The sequence below is a fragment of the Stegastes partitus genome, unplaced genomic scaffold (genome assembly GCF_000690725.1).
Source record: "Stegastes partitus isolate 25-593 unplaced genomic scaffold, Stegastes_partitus-1.0.2 Scaffold1693, whole genome shotgun sequence".
Lineage (NCBI taxonomy): Eukaryota > Metazoa > Chordata > Actinopteri > Pomacentridae > Stegastes > Stegastes partitus.
In genome coordinates, this window is record NW_007579424.1 from 59,827 (window position 1) to 62,143 (window position 2,317).

At 49.9% G+C, this 2,317-nt stretch overlaps 1 protein-coding gene across 1 annotated transcript in view; it reads right to left on the reverse strand.

Annotated features, from left to right (window-relative positions):
* LOC103372091 (wiskott-Aldrich syndrome protein family member 3-like) overlaps positions 1–1,527 on the reverse strand; it is an 8,999-nt gene extending 7,472 nt beyond the window's left edge. Inside the window, exon 1 of the mRNA XM_008301637.1 lies at positions 1,395–1,527. Within this exon, the coding sequence (XP_008299859.1) occupies positions 1,395–1,527 (133 nt within the window). The remainder of the gene's footprint in view (positions 1–1,394) is intronic.
* Positions 1,528–2,317: the final 790 nt, after the last annotated feature.

The following is a 2,317-nucleotide window of genomic DNA, read 5'->3' on the forward strand; positions in this document are numbered from 1 at the left end:
GGTGGTTCAGGGTCTTCATGGTTCCATCTGGAGCTTCTCTCCTGCACTCTCACATCATCTTCATATCAGCTGCTCTCATCTCCAGATGGTTCTGGTGTCAGGCAGCAGAACCAGGAGGAACCAGTGGACCTCCTCCAGACGACACGTTGAGCAGCATCACTTCATCTAAACCTGATTTTATGACGCCGTCTGACAAACTCACCAAACGCAGGAGTTCAGAACCACCATGAGCTGAGAGTTCCCTCAGATTTACTGTGAGATGATCCTCAGAGAGGAAGTCAGAGGATACAAAGTCCTGCTGTCACTCATTCATCTGTCAATCAATCAGGACCCGCCCCCACACAGGTAATCAAAACACACACACTCACACTCATACACACACACATGCTGCTTCATCACACTGTGCAGAAATAACTGCATGACGTAATGCTGTGTGTGTGTCAGTGTGCATCGATCTATGGATCAGCTGAGTGATCGATCTCGGCTTCGGGCTGATGGCAGATGACGTCACCGGCAGGCTGGGTGATTGACAGATCTCTCATCGGTTTGTGATCAGAGAAACGTCACGGCCCGCGGATCGATCACTGCGTCGGTTCGTGGCAACACTCAGACGCCTCTGACAGTCAGTAAGGATCAGTGTGACTCACCGGACTGAGGACGGTTCGACTCCAGGTCCGGTTCGTTCTGCTGGTTCTCCGTCACAGAGCGGCGGATTCATCCGACCGGAGAGATGCTGCCAGAAGAGGGGAGGGCTGCGCTCCGACCAGCTCCTCGGAGTTGTTCGGCTCCTGTCGGCTCCTGTCGGCTCCTCGGAGTTCTTCGGCTCCTCGGACTTCTTCGGCTCCTGTCGGCCCTTCGGAGCTCCTCGGCTCCTGTCGGTCCTTCGGAGCTCCTCGGCTCCTGTCGGCTTGTGTTTGCTCTCGTTAAAATACATTTTATGCCTTTAGTTCTTATCATTTGTAATTTTTAAAAAAGATTTTTAATGTTATAGTGATAATCACATTATACATATTTGGATAGATAAACAAAATGTTTTTTTATTCGTATGCTGACACTAACCGTAACCCTTTATTAATTACATTTCATTTATCAAACAAATCTGTGTAAAAGTACTGAACCAACACTTCTGTCACGAACTGTGTCTAATTTCAGAAGTAGATTTACATTGTTCATCTGCTCTGTTCCCCTTCCAGCTTCTTGGTATTTTTGGACCCTTTGGGCTAAAGCTAATTCTTGTATCAGCTTTAAACTATCTGTCATCATCTCTACACCGTAATCCTCACTAGGGGGCGGAGCCTATCCCAGCTGGCTCAGGGTGAAGGCAGGTTCACCTGGACAGGTAACCAGTCTATCACAGGGCTACACTTAGAGACAGACAACCAAGCANTACTCACTCAGCCCTCCCAGCTGTTTGATGACAGCAGCCAGTGTGCTGTTGGTGACACACTCCAGTTCACTGGCGACCCCATCAGGCAGAGCGCCGCGGCACAGGTACCTGGGCTCGATGATGCGCTTCACCAGCGGCATGACTCACCTGCACAGGTATGACATCATCAGTTCTTTATTAAGTCTCATTGCACCACACAGCCAGGCCTGAAAGGCCACAAGCCACAGCATCTTTAAACCATCACTAGAACACACCGGCCAGTCAGCAGCACAGGTTCTCAGGTGAGTCGGGTCCAGGTGAGACCTCACATGGTTTTATTCTCCTGCTGATACAGTTAAGCTATCAGCAGAACGACCTTTAGATCCAGTGCTTTGGTTCTCTGACGTTCTGTAAAGGAACCTGAGCTCTCAGCTGCTCCGCTGAGCTTCATCACAGTCTGTGTTCTCTCACACTACTGAGCGTGAGCAGTGCTGTCTCAGAGGGCATCGCCATGGCAACGCAGCCCGCCGCTCACATCACGCTCTGCTGCCCACAGAGAACACCATGGTTACCGTTGCTAGGAGATGGAGCAGGAGGTCCTGCATCACATCCAGTTACTGTACAGACACCATGTATCTGACACAGCTGTAATCAGATTACTGAGGGCTGACTGTTGGATGCTGCAGCTGTAATCAGATTACTGTGAGGCTGAGGTTTCTTTACTTTGTACAGCTGTTTCTGCTAAACTCTGAAATGATTGAACAGTGAAGAAACCCCACAAATGTTCTGCAGTTGGAGTGAACACAAGAGTCTTCATGCAGGAGCTGAACACCCAGTGGGTTACTGGGAGTACTGGTGGTCCTCACAACTGTAGGGGGATCCTCTGTGCAGCTAATGTGGCTAACGTTAGCTTTGATGGTCAGAGCTGTGTGGGAACCAGTAAACCAGGAC